The 26,628-nt window shown below is 40.4% G+C and overlaps 1 protein-coding gene across 1 annotated transcript in view; it reads right to left on the bottom strand.

Annotated features, from left to right (window-relative positions):
- Positions 1-463: 463 nt before the first annotated feature.
- HECA (hdc homolog, cell cycle regulator) overlaps positions 464-26,628 on the bottom strand; it is an 85,859-nt gene continuing 59,694 nt past the window's right edge. The window contains exons 3-4 of the mRNA XM_082252267.1: positions 4,513-4,667; positions 464-1,285 (exon numbers count right to left, since the gene is read on the bottom strand). Coding sequence (XP_082108393.1) covers positions 1,121-1,285; positions 4,513-4,667 — 320 coding nt within the window. The 3' untranslated portion in view covers positions 464-1,120. The remainder of the gene's footprint in view (positions 1,286-4,512; positions 4,668-26,628) is intronic.

Raw genomic sequence — 26,628 nt, 5'->3', positions numbered from 1 at the left:
TGTTATACTTGGACTAATGTGTCCTTTCCTTAAAAAAACAAAATAAACTGTTTCAGTACTGCCCCTCTAAAAAATACAATTCCATATCAAACATATGATTCGAAATTCTGGCTTCTCATCTTTACATTTGTAGGACATTATTATTTATTCATTAATAAAATAAATACAGCACCCTATAGAAACAAAAAAAGTTTTCAGTGCTCTTCAGAAAAACAAACAGGTTTAGTACCACAGACACAACAAAAGTAAAAATGGTAATGAAGAATAGAATGTCCATAAAGAAAATGAATGATCGATATCTTAGATTGACCATCACCTTATCGGAAGTGCTTTGGGCAAGAAAATGATTCATATTCATCATCACTTTTATATTATATGCAAATCCAAACATATAAAACTGGCATCAAACTTTGCTCCTATTTTTTTCAATAGGAAAAAGGCTAGTTAAAAAAAGCAAAACAGCTTTAAATATCAAATTCATTTTTAAAAATGGCCAAGTTTACTTTGGTGAAAAGTGATTTCTTTTAAGTGCTTAATCACAAAGGTTATTTTCTATTAAACAGAAATTCGATAACTATTATCAAACCCATAAAAGGGAAGCCATCACCATAGAAATATGGAAGATGCCATTGCTGACTTGTTTTTTAAAGGTGCAAGCACCAAGGCCATTATCATCATCCATTATATACTAAGGAGTGATTCACAGTCCTGGAACAAATATGTAGTACCAACTTCAACTGTATACTTGTAATGGATCATTGACAATCTAGGTTAAGATTACGACCCTGGAACTTGTACCAATAAAAAAAAGTCAGTTATGACAGCTCTTCTATTTCTAGAAGCACAGGTTCACTTTAAACAGGAAAGAAAAAATACACTTTGCTGGCATAAATTTACATTCACCCGTCAAATTTCCATTTTACATTCCCCAAGCCATCAGGGGAAATCTAAATACTATTTACAAAGTTTTTGTAACACAATACAAAGAAAAAAAAGCTGCAACTTTTTTTTTTTTTTTTTAATTAGAAAAGAAGTTTGTTTTCACAGAATATTTCCTATAAAAGATTTGTAACAAAGTAGTAATACCTATAAAATGGCTATTACTAAAACAAAGCTTTTGTCAATAAGCCTCTAGTACTTTGTATGAGGAGAATGGCTTCACAAAATGGTAGTCTAAATTCCCACAATGTGGACACTGTTGAACGTTGCTGTACTCGGAAAAATACTGCATTCCAATGCGTACATCAATGACAGGCTTTCCACAGTGCTTGCAATTCAGTCTGGCCTGTGTCAAAAAGGAAAAATGAGAAGAAATACATGATACTTTTTATGAAATCAAATATACATTTAGTACCAAACACTGTACAAGAAACATTCACTCTTAACTAGTCAATGTAAAATATCCAAACTCAAGAATAAAAATGTAATACGCTGCCAGTCCTAGGTGGTGACTACCTATTTTTTTTTTTGCATCAGGCATACACAAAAATACTTGCTGATGTTGCCAGAAATCCTAAAACTTTCTGTGCACTGAACTAAAAATTTCAGCTTCACCAGTTCTCTGTTGGGAGCTATAGAATTACCTGTCTCTCATGTTATAGAGATTAGGAGAGGGCGAGGTGTGATGTAGACCATATCACTTTTGATTTGGTGGGGTTTTGGGAGACCCAGGCATCATGCTGCTAATCCCACATACACTTGTCTTTCTCTAAGTGGGTGGTTTGCCTATATACTTTATGGAGGACACTTCTCCTTACCTTTTATGATGGGCGGTATGATAAACCCCATAATTTATAGTGGTGAGCCTTTACGCACCCTGTGACGGATAATTATATCTGTCTCCCCCTGACTGGAACACATCTGACTACAATTTCTTTTCCCCATTTTTCACCCTCATTTCCCTTATCTGCTTATTTGTGATATACATATTAGATGTTTGTGAAGTGTATACAGATGGCAGAGGCCCTGAGGAAGCGGAATACTTAGGCCGCAAAACATGTTGCCACATCATGCACTTTTATCCGTTATACATTTTTTATGTCATTGTATGTATAATGTTCTTATGGGCCCTATGTCTGTTTATGGCCTTACATGCTATGAGTTTTTTTGTGTATGACTGTGGATATTAAATAAATGCATTTTTGTACTTTAACAAGATATCTATTAGGTTGTTTTTCCATTTGGGAGTCGCTATTTAAAAGTCCAATATATTAGGAGATTAACCTTTTCCCCTCTCCTTTTTGGTCTTTCATATGAAGATACAGGGCTGGTTTCTCCCAAACTATTCTGACACACACCTGCTACCACAAGACACAGATTAATTAAAAAAAAAAAAAAAAAAAAACTCATGCAGCTATTAAAACTAATTTTAAAACACACAGATATGTTTGTTCTTGAGTTTATTGTAACTGATATTGATAAAAGGCTTTAAATGAATTGATTATCTAAGTGCTGCATTCCCAACATATGTTTCCAGATTTGCTCATTTGCTTTCAGATGCAAAATGAAACACTATAAACACTGGTAACTTATGGTATTATCTTTCCACTCCAGTAGTAATAAGTAAGGTTATGAATATGCATACATTATTCCAGTAATATACTATTCTTGTAGTTAGGGTCACAACATGGTTAACCGACGTTACCATAAAGGTTTTTCACATTTCTGCTTATGGACTGTATATATTTTTACGTGTCTGGAAATATCTGCTACAGTTATAAATTGGGTACTATATTGTAAAGGCCCGCCATCACAAAAATATTGTATTTGAAAACTGTATGTGTTTTTTTTGGTTTTTAAGCCAATTCTACCTCACCTGTTAAGAAAAAAAAAAAAAAAAGTTTACAAAAACGAGGAGGAGGAAGAAGGAGGAAGAAAGAGGAGAAAGAGAAGAAAGAGGAGAAAGAAAGAGGAGAAAGAAAGAGGAGAAAGAAAGAGGAGAAAGAAAGAGAATAAAGAAAAGAAAGAGGAGAAAGAAAGAAATAGGAGAAAGAAAGAAAGAGAAGAAAGAAAAGAAAAGAAAGAGAAGAAAGAGGAGAAAGAAAGAGGAGAAAGAAAGAGGAGAAAGAAAGAGGAGAAAGAAAGAGGAGAAAGAAAGAGGAGAAAGAAAGAGGAGAAAGAAAGAAAGAAAGAAAAGAAAGAGGAGAAAGAAAGAAAGAGGAGAAAGAAAGAAATAGGAGAAAGAAAGAAAGAGAAGAAAGAAAGAGAAGAAAGAGGAGAAAGAAAGAAAGAGAGAAAGAAAGAGGAGAAAGAAAGAGGAGAAAGAAAGAAAGAAAGAAAAGAAAGAGGAGAAAGAAAGAAATAGGAGAAAGAAAGAAAGAGAAGAAAGAAAGAAAAGAAAGAGAAGAAAGAGGAGAAAGAAAGAGGAGAAAGAAAGAAATAGGAGAAAGAAAGAAAGAGAAGAAAGAGGAGAAGAAAGAGGAGAAAGAAAGAGGAGAAAGAAAGAGAAGAAAGAGGAGAAAGAAAGAGGAGAAAGAAAGAGGAGAAAGAAAGAGGAGAAAGAAAGAGGAGAAAGAAAGAGAATAAATAAAGAAAGAAAGAGGAGAAAGAAAGAAATAGGAGAAAGAAGAAAGAAGAAAGAAAGAGAAGAAAGAGGAAGAAAGAAAGAAAGAGGAGAAAGAAAGAAAGAAAGAAAGAAAGAAAGAAAGAAAAGAAAGAGGAGAAAGAAAGAAATAGGAGAAAGAAAGAAAGAGAAGAAAGAAAGAAAGAAAGAAAGAGAAGAAAGAGGAAAAGAAAGGGAGAAAGAAAGAAAAAGGAGAAGAAAAAGAAAGAGAAGAAAGAAAAGAGGAAAAATTCTCCTCCCACCCCTAGATCATCTTAAACTCTTAACTTTTGTCTGGTTCCCATCCTAGCTATACAGATTTTCTGAATCCCCAAAGATCTGAAATGCTCAAGCCTATTCCCTTCTATGTGCTTATATGCCTGTAATTACATCTATTCCCTACTAGTTATTTTCTTCCTTTCTTTGTATGGAGTTTTTATGATCGGTAGTGCTTACTATGCGCTACTTGGACTAGATTTCTCCAGTGCACAGCTCAGGCACTAATAGGATTGGGAGCCCAACTGCACAACCCACATTGTAAAATCACTGTACTTACATGTTCTTTTTTTTTCTAATTAATACTGAGGCCCCTTTCACCCTTGTGTGACTTGTCCTGCGATTTGGGACTGCAAAGTCGCATGACAAGTCGTTCTCCATGATTTCCAATGAGTACCGTTCATTTATGTACGACTTCAAAGTAGTCCCTGCACTACTTTTGGCCGATTTTAATGCGTTTTGAGGTCCAAAGACATAGGCATTGCTTCAAGTCGAGTCAAAATCACGGCAACAAAATTGTAGCAAAATCGCGCAACTTTTAAGTCACACAAGTGTGAAAGGGGCCTGATTCATACACTCACAAAGATGAATTGATTTAAATCAATTTTCTTATAAATACCTTAAGACAAAGCAAACAACATCAATCAAAGAAAAACAAATATTTGTTATGTTTTTAAGAATGATTAAAAACCTACCTGACAGCATGGGGAAGCTGCCAAGATATCATAAGTGTACATGGTTCCAAGCTGATGCCAGCTTCCATCCCATCGAGATTTGCATTTGATGCAGATGATTTTGTGAACTCCTTCTAAACAGTCCACACATACAGCATACAGGTGCATAAGCCTTCCTAGGGTAAGAAAAAGAAAAAAAGGAAAAACCATTTGAATATTTGGCCTGTGATTAAATTGTGTGAGTGTAGGCAAATATAAATCCAGTAATAATGTTACAATTTTAAAATAATTTTTAAAACTATATCTTTATCAAATGTATACTATTCTCCTGTGACCTCCACAGATCAGCATTCAGATTTTGGAAAAAGAAGAGGCAGCAGTCTTTACTATAATGGAAAGTGATGTGAATCTATTATATAAGGTTTGCTGTTTTAAGAAAAGAGCAAAGAGATGGCCTGGAGTGCTGGAAGTAGGGAGAGTACACTCCAGCCCTTCTCTGACGGTCCCCTCTGCATCTAGTCTCCAGGGCCCAGCCAGCAAGTTTCCATTGCCTTATCAACCAACTTCTGGACCAAACCTTTGTGTGCTTATATATGCAAGCCTGTGGCTTTGTTCTTTCCATTGTTAGAACTCTGCAGAACAGGCAGAAGGTGATTTGAGTGCTCAACTTTCTGCTCCCCCAGTGTTTTCAGGCTGCTTAGGACAATTTTCTCTGCACTCAGGTCAGCTAGTTACTTTCTGAACCTGGACAAGACCCCTAGATCATTAGGCACATTGGTGGGCATTGTGGAGTGTGAGTTGTACTGACACCCCAGAGCACTTCCAGCTACTCTGACAGTTCTCCCTGCATCCAGGGCCAGACTTTCTGCCAGCCCTACTGTGTAAATTATTTATTTTTATTAAATAAAGATAAAATCCGCGCTAAGGTTATCAAAGGATTAAAAAATGTATATACAGGTCGGCTGCAGCCTACCCAAGACTATAGTCCGATGACTATATAAATAGATGTGTAAAAAATTAGGGTAATTGGCGCTGCCAATCTATAAAGTGCAATCAGTGGAATAAATAAATGTAAAACCTGTAGTGTGATGATTACACAAACATAGTGGTGTGTAAAAATAAAACAATATAAAATGTAGTTGGGTGTACAATTTCAATTAATATGCAATCAACAATAAATATAGTGCAATATTGATGAAATAGCCCACAAGAGGCGTGAAAAAAAGTGCAAGGTGCGTATCAGAAATAATAAAAGATTAATAAAATGAAGAAAATGCAAAGTGCATACAACTAATAAAGTGCAATGTAAATATATGACCAGCAGAGGGCGTCACTAAGTGCAAAAATGCATCTCAATAAATAAATAAATAAGTGGTCTAATGAACCCAAAATTAATGGAGAGAGTGCAATAAAGTAATAAATGTGGACAGTGGATGTGCAGTGCTAAATAGTAGCACTGTAAGATAAAGATGAAAATTAGGCACAAGAATATGCTAATGAAAATATAATAGGTGAAAATGAGCATATAAATATGCTATTAAAAATAATAAAGTGAGTGAATAATGCGCCATATAGGTGCAAACTAGTGCACAAAAAGTGCGGCTGGAAATTAAGTCCAATAAGCCAATATAGAAAAAAAGAAAACAAATTAGTCCATGTCTTGGTGGGTGTGCCGAGAAAGTGAAGATGACCTTACGGTGACCCCAAGGTGGGTGACTGGTGAGGTGTGGGGTGACCCCTAGTAAAAAGACCTACTAACCAGATATACCCACCCCACACAGGGGTATAGAGCGGGTATTTAGGGTATGGCTGAGTGCTCCTTCCTCTGGCTCCTTAATTCCCTTCTGTGTAGGGGGAGATGTAATGGACAGCCAATGGTGATCCCTGATGTCCCAAAGGAGAATGGGTTTAGTGGGGTCCTCTCCTAATGAAATGGGGTCCGGCGGTCCGTGGGTGAGGTCCGGTCACTCAGAGGTACATGGGTGGGAGGGTCACATAGGGCAAAGAAAGGCTCGATAGTGTGATATCGTTTAACACCTTTATTAGATCAATACATACAAGATGGGTACTCACATTTAAAAAATCAGTTCCGAGCGAGAAAATGGCGTCCTGGAACGCAATGCGTTCCACCAGGATACCGGAAGTGGAAGTGATGTGACGGCGCTGTACGCGTTTCGTCATCTGACGTCTTCCGCAGCGCTGCAGAAGACGTCAGATGACGAAACGCGTACAGCGCCGTTACATCACTTCCGCTTCCGGTATCCTGGTGGAACGCATTGCGTTCCAGGACGCCATTTTCTCGCTCGGAACTGATTTTTTAAATGTGAGTACCCATCTTGTATGTATTGATCTAATAAAGGTGTTAATCGATATCACACTATCGAGCCTTTCTTTGCCCTATGTGACCCTCCCACCCATGTACCTCTGAGTGACCGGACCTCACCCACGGACCGCCGGACCTCATTTCATTAGGAGAGGACCCCACTAAACCCATTCTCCTTTGGGACATCAGGGATCACCATTGGCTGTCCATTACATCTCCCCCTACACAGAAGGGAATTAAGGAGCCAGAGGAAGGAGCACCCAGCCATACCCTAAATACCCGCTCTATACCCCTGTGTGGGGTGGGTATATCTGGTTAGTAGGTCTTTTTACTAGGGGTCACCCCACACCTCGCCAGTCACCCACCTTGGGGTCACCGTAAGGTCATCTTCACTTTCTCTGCACACCCACCAAGACATGGACTAATTTGTTTTCTTTTTTTCTATATTGGCTTATTGGACTTCATTTCCAGCCACACTTTTTGTGCACTAGTTTGCACCTATATGGCGCATTATTCACTCACTTTATTATTTTTAATAGCGTATTTATATGCTCATTTTCACCTATTATATTTTCATTAGCATATTCTTGTGCCTAATTTTCATCTTTATCTTACAGTGCTACTATTTTGCACTGCACATCCACTGTCCACATTTATTACTTTATTGCACTCTCTCCATTAATCCATTAATTTTGGGTTCATTAGACCACTTATTTATTTATTTATTAAGATGCATTTTTGCACTTAGTGACGCCCTCTGCTGGTCATATATTTACATTGCACTTTATTAGTTGTATGAACTTTGCATTTTCTTCATTTTATTAATCTTTTATTATTTCTGATACGCACCTTGCACTTTTTTTCACGCCTCTTGTGGGCTATTTCATCAATATTGCACTATATATATTGTTGATTGCATATTAATTGAAATTGTACACCCAACTACATTTTATATTGTTTTATTTTTACACACCACTATGTTTGTGTAATCATCACACTACAGGTTTTACATTTATTTATTCCACTGATTGCACTTTATAGATTGGCAGCGCCAATTACCCTAATTTTTTTACACATCTATTTATTTTTATTACGCGCCAGTGGCTTGTTTTATTTTTTAATGTGACGTCTGAAAGGGGCGGGGCTTAGATATTGTTGCTTAAAAAGGGTCTGACAACGGTTTGAGGAAGTGGCTGTGTGCATAGGACAACCGTTGTCAATAAAAGACAGGAGGGTTGCTGAATGTCTGATTAGGCCTTTTTTTTCTGATCAGGCATTTCAAATAGTGCTTACTATAAATGTTTTCTATATTCTTCATATAAAAAAAAAATGGGTAAAATTTTTTAATTATTATCTGGAATACCACTTTAACTAGATTTAAGGATTAGGGAAAAGGATACATTTGTAAGAAAAATCTCCCCAGCAAGAAAATAAAATAAAAAAGGTATAAAAACCACCTAAATTAGATTCTGAAACTGATTTCCTGAAAAGGATCCATTTTTTAACATGTCGGAAATCCAGATTCTTCCACACAGAAAAGTAGTAAGGAACAACAAAGCAAGAGGGAATATGACAAAAAAAAGAGTACCTCCCACAATGCTGTATTTACAGTGCACCTGAAGTCTTCACAGCGCTTCACTTTTTCCACATTTTATGATGTTACAGCCTTATTCCAAAATAGATTAAACTCATTATTCTCCTCCTAATTCTTCAAACAATACCCCATAATGACAACATGAAAGAAGTTTGTTTGAAATCTTTGACAATTTATTAAAAAAAAAAAAAAAATCACATGTACATAAGTATTTACAGCCTTTGCAATGACACTCAAAATTTAGCTCAGGTGCATCCTGTTTCCATTCATCATCTTGAGATGTTTCTACAACTTGATTGGAGTCCACCTGTGGTAAATTCAATTGATTGGACATGATTTATAGGTATGTGTAAGGTCCCACAGTTAACAGTGCATGTCAGAGCACAAACCAAGCTGTGAAGTCCAAGGAATTGTCTGTAGACCTCCAAGACTAGGTTGTATCGAGGCACAGATCTGGGGAAGGGTACCGAAACATTTCTGCAGCCTTGAAGGGCCCAAGGAGCACAGTGGCCTCCATCATCCGAGAATGGAAGAAGTTTGGAACAAACAGGACTCTTACTAGAGCGGGCTGCCCTGCCAAACTGAGTGATCGGAGGAAAAGGGCCTTAGTCGGGGAGGTGATCAAGAACCCGATGGTGACTCTGACAGAGCTCCAGCATTTCTCTGTGAAGAAAGGAGAACCTTCCAGAAGAAAAACCATCTCTGCAGCACTCCACCACTCAGACCTGTATGGTAGAGTGGCCAGATGAAAACCATTCCTCAATAAAAGGCACATGACCGCCCTACATGGAGTTTGCCAAAAGGCTCTCAGACCATGAGAAACAAAATCCTCTGGTCTGATGAAACAAAGATTGAACTCTTTGGCCTGAATGGCAAGCGTCATGTCTGGAGGAAACCAGGCACCACGCATCACCTGGCCAATACCATCCTTACAGTTACATATGGTGGCGGCAGCATCATGCTGTGGGGGTGTTTTTCAGTGGCAGGAGCTGGGGTACTAATCATGAGGGAAAGATGAATGCAGCAATGTACAGAGACATCCTTGATGAAAACCTGCTCCAGAGTGCTCTGGACCTCAGATTGGGGCAAAGGTTGATCTTTCAACAGGACATTGACCCTAAGCACGCAGCAAAGGAACAAGGGAATGGCTACGGGACAACTCTGTGAACGTCCTTGAGTGGCCCAGACTTGAACCTGATTGGACATCTCTGGAGAGATCTGAAAATGGCTGTGCACCGACGCTCCCCATCCAACCTGATGGAGCTTGAGAGGTCCTGCGTAGAAGAATGGGAGAAACTGCAAAAAAAAAAAAAAAAAAAGAAGGTGTGCCAAGCTTGTAGCATCATACACAAAAAGACTTGTGGCTGTAATTAGTGCCAAAGGTTCTTCAACAAAGTATTGAGCAAAAGCTGTGAATACTTAGGTACACGTGATTTTGTTTGTTTTTTATTTTTAATAAATTTGCAAAGATTTCAAACAAACATCTTTCCTGTTGTCATTAAGGGTCCTTTCACACGGCCGCTCCGCTGCTTTCCGTGTGTCCGCAAATCATCCTATTTTTTTGCGGATGATTTGCGGACATCAATGTAAGTGAATGGCACTGCGGATGTCAGCGGAATACCATCCGCTGACATCCGATTTTCCTCCTTTCAGTTCTGTTCCGTTTTTTGGAATGGAACAGAACCCCATTTTTCCATCCGTGTAAAAAACGGAAAGGAAGGAAAATCGGATGTCAGCGGTGTCATCCGCTGACATCCGCAGTGCCATATACTTACATTAGGTCCGCATATCATCCGCAAACGGATGGGATGATATGCGGGCACACGGAGCGGATGACAGAAATGTCATCCGCTCCGTGGAAAAAAAAAAAAATAAAGTCCCGCAGCGGACCTTTCACACGGAGCGGCCGTGTGAAAGGAGCCTATGGAGTATTTTTTGAAGAATGTTGAGGAAAATAATGAATTTATTTTATTTTGGAATAAGGCTGTAACATAACAAAATGTGGAAGAAGTGAAGCGCTGTGAATACTTTCCGGATCCACTGTACATAAAGAATAAATGTGAGGGGATTTTTGGCTTAGTACCTGAGAAAAAAAAAAGAAAATGTTAAAATATTATTAGGACACGGACTCCTCTGTAAAGTTTTTACATGGAGAAGCTAAGAAATATAACCTGGCACTAATGTATGTATGTATGTTCATGGGTGTTGTGGATAGTCTATAAACCTGAGTACTGGGAACAGTCAGGCTTGTCTGGGAGTATAGGAAAGTAGTAGAAACAGATCCCTGTTGAGCAAGCAAGTCATATAATCCCTCAAGGGGCACAGGACCTGAGGAAGGTAAAGTATCTAAAGGAGTGCAGATCAAAATAATGAACTTCCTGCAGACAGTGTGAGATTCAATGATATGCCACCCTCAAGGATAGATTTCTACTAACATAGGATTTAGAGATCCCAGGGAGCTCCAACTATATGCCTGTATGGAATAATACTTATTTACCTGAAATGGCAAAGCTGGGAACTTTTGACCTATGGAAATCTAGAGGCATTGTTAATTTAGCTCAAGTGTGCACTAAAACCATGTTAAAACCATTCCAACAATTACAGGAGGAATACAATACCCCTAGAGGATGTTTTTTTCCCCCAATACCTTCAAATACACCATGCATTCCATGCCCAGTAGAGATAGTCTACAATCTCCACTTTTGTTCTATCAACCAGTTGTCCTTAAAACCGTACTTAAAGTGTAAGTCCACCCTAACACTAAAATCCCTGAATCTACAGACATCTACGATCTACCACTAACCTATCTAGCCCTGTAAAGAAGAAATCAGTATACATACCTTTTTTGAAGCCGATCCAATCTGATTTCCAGTGGTGGAAGTTCTGCAGAGGACACAGCTGACAACGGCTGTGACATGAATGGGAAGTGACGTCACCCACAGATTTACTATAGGGCTTCCATTGTCAGCCATGTCCTCTGCAACCGCCTCCACAGCAAAGCCGGCGGCTGACAGCTTAGCGTGTTAAATATTTTTGTGTTTTCTATTGCTCTAGCTCTGTCTCTCAGTATCTTTTATGTGTTTAAATTGTTTTAAAAGTGTGTTTAAAGACCTTAAAATGCTTTTAAAAAGTACAGTGAAAGTTATAAAAACATGCCTAGAGTGTATGTAAATAGGGTCTTTCTATTTTGCGGATTTTCACTTTTCGCGGGTGGGTCAGGAAAGTAACCCCCGCGATGGAGGGGGGTTTACTGTACTAGTGCGCTATCTTGAAATTAAAAATGTCAGATAAATATCTGCAATTATTGTGATTTGTGAAAAAAAAAAATAATAATTAGGAACAATAAGCGTCCATTCAGACTGGCGTGACACTACTTGCTGGGGCGACCTGTGAAGTCGCGGTGCACAGCGTGCACCGCGACCTCGGGGTGACTTGCAGGGACTTCATATAATTGAAGTCAATGCAAGTCGCCTCCAGGTCGCCCCAAAGTAGTACAGGACCCTTTTTCTAAGTCGGAGCAACTTGTGTCGCTCCTATTAAAACGGGTCCTGTACTATTCAATGGCGAGCGACCGACCGCGACTTGTCAGGCGGCCAAGTCGCCTGACAAGTCACGCTAGTGTGAATGGACCCTAAACACAAAGTGATACTGTGCAACCATGCATAGAGCAAAAAAGTGAAACCATTTCATACAACCATAATAAAATCCTTAGGGAAGAGTCCCATGTGTAAATATTGAAAAGAAAAAACAGTCCCAAACACATGAAGAACTGCAAGTGTGTTGTTCAAAAAACTCCTCCAAGTGCTATGTGAACCACCTCCGAACTGATTAGTAGGTAATGGCCCTAGCATGCAACAACGCTCCGCTGAATCAACATCAATCCATAGGCAACTCCCAATGCATACCAACAATCTGACCACTCATGGCTGTGCCTCACCAAAGCAAGCTCAATGGCTGGCTCTTAGCTTTTTCCCCTTTTTTTATGTGATCACATTCACTCTGTTCTCAGCTGCATAGAAAGCAAGAGGATTTATAAATGCTTTAAAATTTTGTGTTTTTTTGTACTGCTCCTGTTGCATTTTTTAAATATTTCCCCACTAACCATCGTATCAGGATTTAGGTCCTTTCACATGGGGTGGACTCCATTACGACCAGCTGGGAATATTTCTGGTGATACCCTGTTGAGCAGAGCAGAGGGAAAGCCTGCTCTGTTCTATGGACCGGCGGGTGTAAATGGATTTCGCTGTCTATTTAAGCTCCACTGCCCCCCAATCTGATCTGCCTAGACGGAGGAGTTCAGATCCCCTTTGTGTTCATTTTTGGAAGGCCCTTGCACTACATAGTTGAAAGTAAATCTAAAGCCTCGTACACACGAGTCGAAATTCGGCCGGGATTTTTCGTCCGACGACCGATCTGTCGATTTTCGTCTGGTTAGTATGATGCTTCCGACAACCGACTCCGACTTTTCGGCCAAAAAAATCCTTGGTGTGCAGGCTATAAAATTTTTGTCGACCGTCAAAACATGTCCGATTTTCGTCTCATTAGTACAGATTTCAATGGGGAAAAAATCTTATGAGCAAGACTAGGCATGCTCAGAGATGAAAGAACACAAAGAAAGCAATCCAACACATGACATCACTTCTGAAGTAGAATTCTGTTGTGCGGGAAAATTCGTGTGCAGTCTAGAGCACATTCCAACCAACAGACACCACTCTGGACAAAAGACAGACGACCGTTCGGTGGAAATTCGTTGCGTGTGTACGAGGCTTAAAGAAAATTGATTAAGAAAATTGTATAAATGTATGAGGGGGTGGGGTTTTTTCATCTTAAGTGGTATGAGTAGGTGTTGCCTCCGTCCCTATATCTTGAAGAAAGAAGGGGTTTTCTTGGTGTAATCTCGAGATTACACCCATGTCATTACTTTGGAATTCCTGCTTAATCCTCCCCCTTCCCTCCCTCTTTGGATTTGCCAAGACCTGTGGATATCCCATTGATGTCCCCCTTAGGGATACTCCCCTGTGTATCCATCCATATATTGTTACTGCTGTTAAAACAAGCTATAAGAATGTTATGTACATGGAATTTGTATTCCTTTTTTCCTTTTTGTTCTTTTTGTTTATTTATGTGTAATTGCTGTCTCCTATAATACTATGATCTTGTCTCACAAGCAAACCACTCTGGCCCCCTCTATCCTGCACCCGGCACGGGAAGCCCCTGCCCTTCTTGGGACAGGGGCCATCATTGAGACGGAAAGGGATTCAAGATCTCTCCCCCACACCCGCCGGCCACGGCTGGGTTACCTTCCAGATCTCACATATCCCGTGTCGGCGGCCGAGCTGTCAGGACCGGCTCGTGCTGCGCGTGCATCACCCAGGCGCTTGCGCAGTACAATGAGCCTGAGTCACTGACGGAAGAAGCCGACTACGTGCAGCGCTTATTGCGCATGCGCGAGCGGCTTTATAAGGCCGGGGAGCCGGCGTCCACTCTCACTTCCCTCAGAAGGAGGGAACAGGACGGACGTTGCCAGCGGCGGCGAAGGACTCTACACACCCCCCCCTCCTCTCTATACCATACCTTTCCTAAAATGTAAGTTTGGACGAATGCTTTTTTACCCTACCAAAGTCACAAATAAAATATTTTTATACACCAAATCGTATTGTGAAGAACATTACATGGATATAACCCATGGTCCCCCCCTTTGCAGAAACGGATTACTGGCGGCAGCTTCCCACTTTGGACTGCGGTATTAGGAGAGACACCCTCCCTCCCTCCCTTCAATTCATTTTCAAACCTTGCAAATGTAAGTCCTTTTCCATTTGGGCATTGAATACCCACATGAATTACTTACCCAGAAAGATATAATGTCAACTATATACATATACCCCCTTCCAGAACCATCCAGGATACTACTGGAGGAACAACATATACCCATATAGAATTACCTCCCAATCTGGATGTGAGTAGCCAACAATGGCAGTATATGACTTTACATCTCGACATGATATGACATTACAATTAACCACTTAAGCCCCGGAAGATTTTACCCCCATTCCGACCAGGGGGTATTTTGCGATTCGGCACTGCGTGACTTTAACAGAGAATTGCGCGGTCGTGCGACGCTGTACCTAAACGAATTTGGCGTCCTTTTTTTCCCACAAACAGAGCTTTCTTTTGACGGTATTTGATCACCTGTGTGATTTTTTGATCACGCGCTATAAACAAAAAAAGAGCGTCCATTTTGCAAAAATAGCAATATTTTTCCCTTTTTTTTATATGAAATTCCCCCCAAAAAAATGTAAAAATCTAAATTTTTTAAAATTTTCGGCCAATTTGTTTTATGCTACATATGTTTGGTAAAAAAAAAATCGCAAAAAGCGTATTTTGATTGGTTTGCGCAAAAGTTATTGCGTTTACTAACTAAGGGAAAGATTTTTGTCATTTTTGTTGTTTTTTTTTTTTAACGCGTAATGGCGGCGATCTGCGATTTTTTTTGCGGTACTGCGACATTGCGGCGGACAGATCGGACCCTTGACTGACATTTTTGACACTTTTGGGGTTACCAGTGACATTTCTACAGTAATCAGTGCTATACATATGCACTGTTACTGTAAAAATACACTGGTAGTGAAGGGGTTAACTTTATTTGAGAGGGAGGGGCTGTGTGTGTCCCTAGGGGCGTGATTCTAACTGTGATTGGCTGGGGCTTCAGCTGTATGCAGAGTGATCAACGGATCTACATAGTAGATCCAGATGATCAGCTCTCATACAGCGAGGAGAATGACAGGCAGCTTGTTTACACAAGCTGCCTGACTTTCTCCCTCTCCCCCGCCGATCGCAGAGTGGCCGGCGGACATCGGGTCCGCCGGTCGCACGCGCGGGGGGGTCCGTGACCTGAATATACACGGGATATACAGAGACAAGATCCATAACTGTCACAAATAGCACTTATGTCACGGATTCAATTAGAATCCCTATTCTTTCTTCATCCTTTTCACATTGGGCCCATACCCAACACCAATGCTCACACTGAGATGATATTATTTATTTTTGACCTATGTAAATATTGGTAATAAATTGATATATTTATTTTATATATATATATTTTCTCACCTTGCTTAATTGATATCTACTTGCCCATAAAGTCCCATTCCCTTGGCCTGAGACACCAAGAAAACCCCTTCTTTCTTCAATTGTATAAATGTATGGCCAGCTTAACACTTAACATTCAGCTGGAAGGGACATATGTGAGATGGTCATATATATACTGAATTTAATTCTTGCATAAAAACAATTAAAAAAATAAAACATCCAAAAGAAATAATCTAGCTGTTTGGAGAAAAAAAAAAAGGAAGCAGAGAAGCTAGTGGAAAATAACCGAGTGCAAAACCCATAGTTTCCTGTATTGCTTCCTGGTATCTGGAGTGGTGTGTCATACTGTTATCCAATTTTTTTTTTTTTTTTTTTTTTAAGAATTTGATGAAAGCCACACAACAATTAACAGCTCGATTATCTCAAGCAATACTTAGATCAGCTGCATCACTGGTAAAACACTAAGCTGTACATGGTGCCTTTAGCTGTATCTGTGCAGTATCATGGGACATCTAGTTCAAGCGTTACTAAAGTCTATTTTTTTTTTTTTTTATTAAAAAAAAAAAAACATCTTATACTTACTGCACTGAGGAGCCCCCAAGCTGGGGTCTGTGTGCATATAAAACACAGAGTACAGCCCTGCCCACTACTCCTCTCACTGAATCTGATTAGCAGTAGACAATGGCTCCTGCTTCTGCCTCAAAGTCCAGTGGGAAGAGATAGAGCAGCGAAGTGCTTGGGCACAGTTCTGGATTGAGATTGGGCTCAGGTAAGTATTTATGGGGTCTGGAGGTAGCTAATCTTGGAACTTTTTTTTTAGTTTAAAGCGTTTGTAACCCCAAACTTCATTATCCTGATATGTGGCTGCTGTACCATGTACTTGAATGGGAAAGTCTCCTGTTCTCTTTTTATTGCTTCCTTTATGTGAAATCCCTGGTGTTCCTGCTAGTCCCTCTGCTTTCCTAATAAAAACTGACCACACTAAGCAGGAGAGCACACTGTGGTCAGTTCTCTAGCTATGCTGGGAGCTCCGTGTGCTCTCCTCCAATAATCAGATTTGTCCTGACACACCCTGCTGCACAGCCATTCACTGGAGAGCTCAGTGTGCTGCTGCTTCTCCTGCCCCCAGCTCATATGCAGCTGAGAACAGAGGGAATGTGACCACTTATAAAAACAGGGAAAAAAAAAAAAAAAAGTATTTATAATGTATTTTTATAATCTATACAAAAATGTTTTGCCCTTCATTTCAATTTTAAACTAAATGGGTTGTTTTACAAGGTGATCGTTTACAAATCACTTTAATGCAGAGAATGCGTTAGGGTAAAAAAAAAACCTTTGCAACCACATTAAGTTAAAAATGAAGTTGCACGTATGTTTGTATTTTGACAACATACTGAAAATGTGTGTAATTAAGAACCATGGTCTTTGCTCTACAAAATAGACAATCTTTTTACATGTCTGCTTTATTGTAAACCTAGCTCTTTGTAGAATATCTAGGAAAAAAAGGAGATGGTGCTCACACCCCTTTGAGATCTGCTGCTTGGAGTTGCTCTACAAACCGCATTGTCCAACGTTTTATGGTCGCTATATTATGGTAAATAAAATAGCTGCAACTAATACATTTAAGGTTTAGTGCTACGTAATTTCAAATTTGAAGTCTTGTCTTGGTCTGTTTGGATTGTGCAAAGTTCTGACTTTTACAGTATCCACTAGACAACAAAACCAAGAGTTATGTGAGATCAATGAAAGTATATGCTTCTAATCAAGAATAATTTCTGTCACCCTGTTTGTGCATCCCTAAGGCTCCGTTCACATGTAGGCGTTTTGGGGCGTTTTTGGGGAGTTTATCTGCTCTAGGATCAGCTCTCAAAACGCCCAACAAGACAAATCCTATTCATTTCAATGGCCCCTGTTCACATCTGAGCGTTATGACGCTGTAAGCAAAACGCCCAACGCTCAAAAAAGTACATGAGCTTCTTTTTGGGCAGATTACAGGCGTTTTCCATTGGTATCTATTCAAACAAAAAACGCCTGTAAATCGCGGTAAAAACGCACAAAAACGCTACGCTCAGGTGTGAATGTAGCCTAAAAATAAACTCTGTTGTATGTTCACAGGGAAACTCTGGTTTAATGATATCTGTAATAGACCTAAGCAGATTTAGAAGCCTCATTCCGCCTTACTTGTTAATCTGATACAAAGCAATGTGATAAATACTGTACTTACCAACAATACACGACTATAGCATGTGTTCTGTGTGTATCAGTGTGATAACCAGTATCTCCAACACCCATCTTTGATCTATTACATAAATCCAAACTGTAGAATTACATTTTGGGAGATATTGAATTGTGGAATCTCCCTTTTAAATGAAAATGCCACAATATTATTAAATATCTAGAAATATAACAAAACCAATGCCAGATAATTACATTTTTAACCACTTGCCTATCAGCCGCCGCCTATATATGGTGGCAGGTTCCCGGGAATCACTGTACCTGTACGGTGGTTCACAGGAGAGATCCTGAGGGTTCCCCATTTGCCAGCGGGGAAGCCGATGTACAGGGCCGGTGGCTGAGATTGCCACCAGCACCCACGATCACTCCCCGTGAAGAGAGAACAGCGGTCCCGCGATCGCTCCCCGTGAAGAGAGAATTCTCTCTGGAATCAATACAGAGCTCCTGCGTTGCTCCTATTTAGGAACAAACGTCTCTGTACTGATTTCACAAGCCCATCCCCCTCACATTTAGAAAACACCCCCTAGGCTCACATTTAACCCTTTGATCGCCCTGGGTTAACCCCTTCCTTGCCAGTGTCATTATTACAGTAACAGTGCATATTTTTAGCACTGATTACTGTAGTAATATCACTGATCCTCCCAAAAGTGTAAAAAATGTCAGTTAGGGGGTGGATCTGTCCGCCGCAATGTCGCAGTCCCGCTGATCGCCACCACAACTAGTAAAAGATAAAATAAAAATGACAAATCTTTTGTAGACGCAATAACTTTTGGGCAAACCAATCAAAAGACGCTTACTGGGAATTTTTTTACCGAAAATATGTAGTAGAATACATATTGGCCCAAAATGATGAAAAAATAGATTTTTCAAATTTTTTTTTATTGGGAATGTTATATAGCAGAAAGTGAAAAATATTGTTTTTTTCAGAATTGTCGCTTTTTTTTTTGTTTATAGCGCAAAAAAAAAATGTAAAAAAAAAAAAAAATCACACGTGAACAAATACCACCAAAAGAAAGCTAAATTTGTGGGGGAAAAAGGACAATTTAATGTGAGTACAGCGTCGCACGACTGTGCAATTGTCTGTTAAAATAACGCAGTGCCAAATCGCAAAAAATGGCCTGGTCATAAAGGAGGAAAATCTTCTGGTCCAGAAGTGGTTAAGCAAAGATCTGCATGAGAATTTAATCTTACAGGAAGGAAATTAGCAGAAGCGAGAAACTGTACAAACCATTCTTAAAGCCAAACCGTAGCTTTCACAAAAAAAAAAAAAAGAATAAATAAATCTTGCAAAGTTAAACATTTGTTTGGGCTTGCAAATCTTTTCCAGCTGTAGTGCAAAAGCCTGCTCATGGCTAGATTGCTGCTGTGTGTGTAAACATTGGTCTTTACTTAAAGGAGACCAACATGCACCCAGAGCTACAAAATCAGCAAGGATTGGGTGTCCCTTGAGGAAGGGGACCAGGGCTGTAGGGATAAACTGACTGCTCAGAGCTCCAGGATGCTATTGGGGGGTTTGGTTTCCTCTCTTGAGCATTGTCCTTTGATTGTCAAAGATTGAACAATCTGAAAGACCTGCGTCTGTTGTAAGGACTTTCATGTTGTAGGGAAGGAAGAGCATTCCCAGTGTTAGAGCTGGGATGGAGATCCACCATATAAGAAAGATATTGCTTGGCTGTATTAGAGCATGGATAAGTCTAGGGAAAAGGCCTGCTTTTTCCATGTTGAAAATATTTTTTTGTTGGAGAGATCTTTAATGAAATTGGCCGAAAGGTACTGCCTTCAAGAAGACGACCTTTACGCCTAGAACTCTCATTGCAAATCTCACTGTGGGATTTCTCTAGTATCTCATTTGTTAAGCATGAGCTCTTAGAGAAAGTTTTCTTTCCTTGAAGAAAGACTTTTGCTTGGGATGTGTCCAGGTTCAGATTTCTACCGGCAGGGAAGTCTAGAGGGCAGACTTGTTGAAATGCATCACCCAGCCAAAGGCTGAATTGTTGACATTTTCTGAGAGCTTCGGAGATAAACCCATCAGGTTTTCTTGATAGCCTGGGACTTGGTTGCCCCGAGTTCTAAGAGGGCAAGCAAGGGTACTAAAACTTTTGAACATGGGAGCAGAGGATAGGCCAAAAAGGCAGCGCGATAAACTTGGTGTTTTTCTATCACTACAAAGTGCAGAAACCACTAGTGAGGTTGGTAAATGGGAACATGCGGATATGCATCTTGGATGTCAACAGATGTCATGTATTCCCTTTGCCTCAGAGAGATTGCATGCAAGTTTGGAATTTGTTGATGGATTTTGAGTCCAGAATAGGATGAATATCCTCATTGGCCTTTGGTACTGTCTTGTGGCAGTATTGGCACAACCACTCCATGGGACAAGATGTGGTTCAGGGCATTCTGCAATTCTACAATAAATGTCCTTAGGTAGTTTTTGGCAGATTTAAAAATGGAAAACGGTTAATTGGTAGAGTTCTGTACTCTATCTTGTACCCTTTTGAAACCCCGATTGAACCAACAGGTTTGGGACGTCTGACTCAAAGAAAGGCAAACAGTAACAGATATCCCCCCACGTATAAGAGTGAAGACGCCCCTTCATTGTGAAGAGAACTTTAGAAAAGGCTTTGAGGCCTTTGTGGGCCAAGCCTTGTGTAGAAAGGAAGAGCTGAACTTAGGTTTTAAGGTTGAAGCCTAGTTAGTATAGTACAGTAACAGACAGAGATACAGGGTCATCCTGTCTTATCTGTCTATGATGCTGGGCTGAATATAAAGTCTAGGCTTTGCCCATCACAGTGGGCATACCCCCGAACGGATCTTTAGGAATGGAATTCCATAGCGAATGACTTTGGCCCTGGACCTTTACTGTACCTTGCAAGTTGCAACTGACTTCATGCAATGCACCAAGTGCAAAGGTAAGCAGCCATGCCGGATTCAGTGCCCTAAACTGGGTGTACACGCTTACATATAGCCACTAAAGTGATAAACAGAGGTGAAACAAATCCTCCAAACAAGTTATACATGTTTATCTGCAGCCTTCTCTTCTCTACAGCCCTCCAATATATACATTTTACACAGAATCTCTGAAAAGCAGGGAGTGGGGATCTAAAGTCTTATACTGCAGAGCTCAGGGAGGAGAACACTGAGCCCTGATTGGAGGGAAGGGACACACTCCCCTCCTCACAGTATATAGGAACATGCATAGCTGTGGCTGTAAATTACAGGCAGTGTGCTCAAGCTCTCCTCCCCATTACCATTTATCTCTTGGAGTCGAGAAAAGCTGTCAGAAGTGACTCATGCAGATAAAAGAAGACAGGCAGCAGAGAGGAAGCAAACTCAACGCTTCGGATAGAGACAAGTATACAGTGTAGAACAGGGGCTGGCAACTTTAGAGGAGGTAGAGATCTACCTCAACAACATGGGAGTAGTCAAAGATCACCAGGCATATTGTGCTGTTGTTAGGGCCAGTTCACAGCAGAGCCTAGCGCGGGAAATGTGCATTCAGTGCACGTTTCCTGCACTGCAAAGCATACTGTCTTTGCAATCTGCTGTGTGTTAAAATACATTGGTAATGGCACCCCAAACTCAGATTGCAAAAGCAATGGGTTTGCCTACACCGGATCACATGGTACTTCAGCACCATGTGATTTGGTGCAGTGTGTTTTTTAAAAGTTGTGCATGCACTACTTTTTGTGCGGTTTGGTGTGATGCACATCCCATTTATATGAATAGGCTTCAAAATTGCACCACACAGTCACATAGGAACACAGACTCCCGCCACCTTCAGCCGAAGAGGGAGCAGCCGAGGGTATTCATGTCCTGTTAGGAGTTATACTGATCACTGTAATAATGTCACTGGCCCCCCAAAAAAGTGTCAGTGTCCAATTTGTCTGCTGCAATATCAAAGTCCCGCTATAAGTCACTGATAACCATCATTACTAGTAAAAATAAATAAAAATTCCATAAAACATATCCCATAGTTTATAGACATGACAACTTTTGTGCAAAATCAATCAATATACACTTTTTTGGGATTTTTTTTTCCCAAAAATATGTAGTAGAATACATATCGGCCTTACGATAAAGCAGTGCTGTATCGCAAAAAAAATGGCCTGGTCAGGAAGGGAGGGTAAATCTTCCGGAGCTGAAGTGGTTAAAAAAGAAATATAAAATAAGTTGCACTCACATGATTCCTATATATGCAGGCATATAAATCATATCCAGCCCAATCCGAATTAGATGAACAAGTAACCGCACTGTATATTAGGCTATGTGCCTTGTCACGGTCTCCAGATCAGCAGTATAAGCTTCATCCTGCAGCCACTAACAAGCAGAGCATGCAGGACCTACTGCACATGTGCCCCATGCAAAATAGGAGCCATTTTCAAACAACAGGGAGACAATTAGCAGCCCTGGGAGGACAGGAAGTATGCACACGTTGCCGTGACAATGCGGCACTCAATGTGCAGCCCAATGAGCCCATTCCTCACATGCGAGCTCTGCTCACTGGGCACCTTCCCTTCCTGTTGCTGCTCGGCCCTAGGGCAGATACAGAGAGGTGGGGAAGAATGGTCAAACATTCCCATAGAGGAGGGGGAGTGGTTTGGAGAGGAAGAGATGTGAGGACGTGTGAGTAGGAGCTCCCGCTAACCCCTCTCCCGGACTGCCCCGACACGGCATAGCTACACGGCATGCAAACAAGTAACCCGGTCAGGAATCGCCCAGTGACCCGCTCGGTTAGCGATCGCTCGGTAGTAGACTGGCGCCAACTACAGAGGAGATCAGGTGGTGGAATACAGCAATACTTTCAGCAGCAGCTGTCCGGAGTGCCGGAAACCAAGATGGCGGCGGCACGTGTGGGGACACAGCCCAAACAGAGTGCGCAGGGAGTGCAGTGCACACAGCATGCAGAGAAAGGTGAGAAGCCGCCAGAGGGGAACATGACAAACCCAGGGGGGACAGCAGCGAGAGAACCCGAAGCCGACCCCGGGATTCAGCAGGAAAAGGTAAATCTGGATATCAAAGACTTATTGAAAGCATTGCCCACTAAGGCAGAGATAGAGGCATTAATAATGCGGATTGAGGAAACACACCAACGTGATATCCAGGAACTCCGCAAAGATATGGTCCAATTATCAGATAGAGTTACTTTAAAAGATACCGAGATCACACAAGTAAAGGACCAAGTAGCGGACATAAGGAAGACCACAGAGACATTATCAGAGGCCACCATTAATATGCAACTTCATATGGAAGATTTAGAAGATAGGAGCCGCAGGGGGAACTTAAAACTGAGAGGCGTACCAGAGGTGGAAGGGGAAAATTTACAAGAAAAGGTGAGAGACATTTTTTTAAAAGTGCTAGCCCCCACCTCACACCCTGCAGCCCCTATGGAAATTGATAGGGTCCACAGACTGACAGGGTTCAGATATACAGACTCCAACAGACCCCGTGATATAGTATGTAAAATGCATTACTACACACAGAAAGAGGAGATCCTCCGGAAAGCCTGGGACATAGGTACAGTGGAAGTCGCAGGGGCTAAAATAAAAATACTCCCGGATCTGTCTAAAACCACGCTTTACCGCAGATCATTACTACGGCCAGTGCTGGAGAGAGCAAAGCAACAAGGTTTTAGGTACAGATGGGGATACCCGCTGGCAGTGACTTTTTTTAAAGAACGAGACATGTTTGTTCTTCGTACCCCAGCGGATTTACCCAACCTATTTGAGTTCTTGGGTACAGAACCTGTTCAGGTGGAGGACTGGCTTACAATTTCCCCCAGAACAATGGGGTACCCAAACTGGGGACCCCGTGAACGGAGGTTGAATGGACATGGTAATAAGAAAGGACAGGTCTGAGAGAACTAAGTGAAATTGAGGATCCAATTGGAACGAGAGAATGAAGAAATGACAGGAAGAAATACTGCTATTACAAAATTCTCTCTTCAATAACTTTTTTTTTTTTTTTTCCCCCCACCCCTTCGTCGGCTGTTCCCCCTTTTCTTTTTGAAGCAGTCAGCTCCAACATGTTTTTTTTTTTTTTGTGGGTATATGGATACATGGATACACCCCCGCCCCCCCCCCCCCCCCCCCGGGAGGAGGATAAGAGATAAGGTCATATTTTTTTTTTTTTTGCACAAAATCACTATTGACTTGAACTTTTTTTTTTTTTTTTTTTCCGTATTCTCATATATTCTTATATTTATATCATATATTCTTATATATTTTTTTTTTTTTTGCACAATTCTAAAACGCATGAGACACGAGTGTAGAGTGGTAGTGGAGGTGTTTTCCTTTTCTTTTTTTATGATTATGGGAAAATTATGTTGTTTCTTTTTCTTTTTCTGTTTTGGGCACATAACAATTAGGAATTTTTTTTTTTTTTTCTTCTTTTTTTTTTTTTTTTTTTTGGGTATAATATACACTTTGTAACCTATAAAACACTAATAAGGGTAATAATGGTAATAAGGGTAATAAGGGTGATAATCTAAATTTATTAAATAGCACAGTTTTTGTTTAACTTCTATTTTTGAATATAAACACATTTCACAATACGACCAATTTCAGCGGTCTCTAAAAAGGTGACAGAGCACAGGGTGCCCTAGAGGCGGGGGGGAGGGGCGGAGGAAGCATTGGGTAATACTTGACCTACCAAGGAACTAGGAGAAGAGGAGGGGTAGATGGTAGATGGCAAATGTATAGTGAGATCTAGGGGTGGGGATGGATGGGATGGGGGAGAGACGAGGGGAGAAGAGAGCCCCCGTATAACCATCTCCTCCTTCTCCCACCCCCCCCTGCTTTTTTTGTTACTTTTTCTTTTCTAATTTTTTTTTTTTCTTCCCTTTTTGCAGGGGGAATTGAATGGGTTTTTTTTTTTTTTTTTTTTTTTTTTTTTATCTTTAATATAATGTTTATATCCTTGATTTTTTTTTTTTTTCTCTCCTTTGCCTCTAAATGAGATACAAGGAATGTGAGAAATTGAGGCCGGGAGAAGTAGATATACAAAAATAATGAATCTTATTTATATATATATGCCGGAATACCCTGTGAATGATTTGTGTTGGGGTTCGGGAGAGGGAGGGGAGAGTTTTATTCTCTAACCTAACCCAAACATAACCCCATTTAGGAAATTGCTCAAAGAACCAATATAGATTGGATGAGCAACCCAGCGTGAAGCTATATAGTGACCCCTCTATAGTAGAGAGGTCAAGAAGGTACTTTCCTTCCACCCCCCTTCCCCCCCTAAGTTTCCCCCCCCCCTTTTTTTTTTTTTTCTTTCTTTCTTTTATAATGGAGAATATACGGATTTTATCCATTAATGCAAAAGGCCTCAACACTCCAGAGAAAAGGAGAATTTTGTTAGATGATCTGAAAAGATCAAGGATAGATATTGCGATGGTACAGGAGACACATTTCAGAGAGGATAAATGCCCTAATGCCCCGTACACACGTGCAGATTATCTGCAGACTTTTGTCTGCAGACTTACCTTTTCTATGTAGTGCAAGGGCCTGCCGGATTGCATACAAATTGAAAGTGTTTAGGTTTGACCTCATATTATATGGTTTTGGTAAGTCTGCAGACAAAAGTCTGCAGATAATCTGCACGTGTGTATGGGGCATTAGTTAAACAATAATCTTTTTCCTATAGTATATCATTCGACTAACTGGGAAGCTAAGTCGAAGGGCGTATCCATCCTCCTATCAAGGAACATACCCTGGAAATGTACACAAGTTTTGAGCGACCCAAATGGCCGATATTTATTTGTAAAAGGGACGATACGAGAGACCGAAGTCACACTAGCCAATATGTATGTCCCAAACATAAAGCAGGATGGTTTCTTGAGGAGGGGCATGGATATGCTCAACGAGTTTAGGGAGGGACATTTAATAATAGGAGGAGATATGAACATCCCCCTGATCCCTTCAGAAGATACATCCCGGGGCCAATCCTCAATCCCGCCTATGGTGCGAAAACACTTTGCTAAAATACTACAGGAAGGACAATTAATAGATGCATGGCGCCTGATGCACCCCAGAGAAAGAGACTACTCATTCTATTCCTCTTTGCATCAACAATACTCCCGCATAGATTATTTCTTAATCCCACACAGTCAATTACACGCTATAAAAGACATAACGATAGGCTCAGTGACTTGGTCAGACCACGCCCCAATTACATTAATTTATGAGTTACCAAACAAAAGAGAAAGGAGAGAAACAACCTGGAGACTGAATGAAAGTCTTTTACAAGATAAGGAGACTATGGCAGAGGTCGAGTCAGAGATAGTTTATTTTTTTTTAACTAACACCACTGCAGACTCAGACCCAGGGATAATATGGGAAACACACAAAGCAGTTATACGAGGAATTTTTATAAAACATGGGGCCAGGATCAAAAAACAGCGAACTAAACAATTAGATCACCTATTTCAAGCTCTTTATAAAACAGAAGCAAAACATAAGCATGCACCATCAGCGGAGGGAAAGGATGAGCTCTTGAAAATAAGGAGAGATATTAATGAACTCTTATCCTATAGAGCTAAAGCAGCAATTCAGAAAACTAAAAGGATTTTCTATGAAGCAGGGGATAAATGTGGGAAGCTATTAGCAAAATCACTCAAAGACCAAAATCTGACAACATATGTACCACATATAGTAACAGACGCAGGACAGAAACTTGTATACCCCAAACAGATAACTCAAGAATTTAAAAAATATTATGAAACATTATATAACTTAAAAACCCAAACAGCCCCACAAACGCAGATGGAGGAATATGTATATACCTCACAAATGCCTCAGTTGTCAGAAGAGGAGAGTAAAATACTCGAGTCCCCTATAACATCTGCGGAGATAATGGAAACTATAAAGAATATTAAAGTAGGGAAGGCACCTGGACC

The sequence above is a fragment of the Pelophylax lessonae genome (genome assembly GCF_965119305.1).
Source record: "Pelophylax lessonae genome assembly, chromosome: 3".
Classification (NCBI taxonomy): Eukaryota; Metazoa; Chordata; class Amphibia; order Anura; family Ranidae; genus Pelophylax; species Pelophylax lessonae.
Note: the sequence above shows the minus strand (reverse complement) of the source record. Positions and strands in the feature narration are given on the sequence as shown.